Source organism: Penaeus monodon, chromosome 22 (assembly GCF_015228065.2).
Source record: "Penaeus monodon isolate SGIC_2016 chromosome 22, NSTDA_Pmon_1, whole genome shotgun sequence".
NCBI classification, from domain to species: domain Eukaryota; kingdom Metazoa; phylum Arthropoda; class Malacostraca; order Decapoda; family Penaeidae; genus Penaeus; species Penaeus monodon.
This window is the reverse complement of record NC_051407.1, coordinates 23,714,844-23,715,443: the sequence shown is the minus strand read 5'-3', so window position 1 is coordinate 23,715,443 and position 600 is coordinate 23,714,844. Positions and strand designations below refer to the sequence as shown.

At 40.8% G+C, this 600-nt stretch overlaps 1 protein-coding gene across 1 annotated transcript in view; it reads right to left on the bottom strand.

Annotated features, from left to right (window-relative positions):
* Positions 1-600, bottom strand: part of LOC119587030 (zinc/cadmium resistance protein-like) — a gene marked incomplete in the record, with an annotated part of 14,269 nt that overhangs the window by 4,419 nt on the left and 9,250 nt on the right. Inside the window, 1 exon segment of the mRNA XM_037935773.1 lies at positions 16-199. Coding sequence (XP_037791701.1) covers positions 16-192 — 177 coding nt within the window.

Genomic DNA, 600 nt, shown 5'->3' with positions numbered 1-600 from the left:
CCCAAACCCGCTCACCTTTACGCCAAGGAATGCTATGACGAGTGCTAGGACATCGCTGAGCATGTGAAAGCTGTCTGCCACGAGCGCCATCGAGTTTGTGATGTAGCCCACGATCAGCTCCACCAGGAAGAAGGTGGCTGTCATCGTGAACATCGTCAGCAGGCGGCATTTCTTGCCCGTGTACCGACCCATTCTGCCTCTGGAAAGGAGAGAGAAAAACGCCCCGTTAGCAAGTGAAGGGTATGTTTAAGGATAATTCTTTGCGAGTTATATTCTTTTTTTCTCTCGAATTGCTTATGCATATAAACATAAACAGACATGGATTAAAACTGAATAAAAAAACAACAACAAAGATAAAAGGAATACTGGGGGGACAAATAGAAAATGTATAATCCGACCGATATTTTGTTCCAGTATAATAATTTCTACAGCTCTCTGCAACGTTGCTCTCGCATATATAATAACAGTGGATGCACACATTATTTAAAATGAATGGTGATGCAAACGTTTAAGTGAACATGTTCTTTTTCTGTGTGTCAACACAGAAAATAATGAAACGTTTAACGATAATGAATTAAATAGGTCACGATCACTGGGATA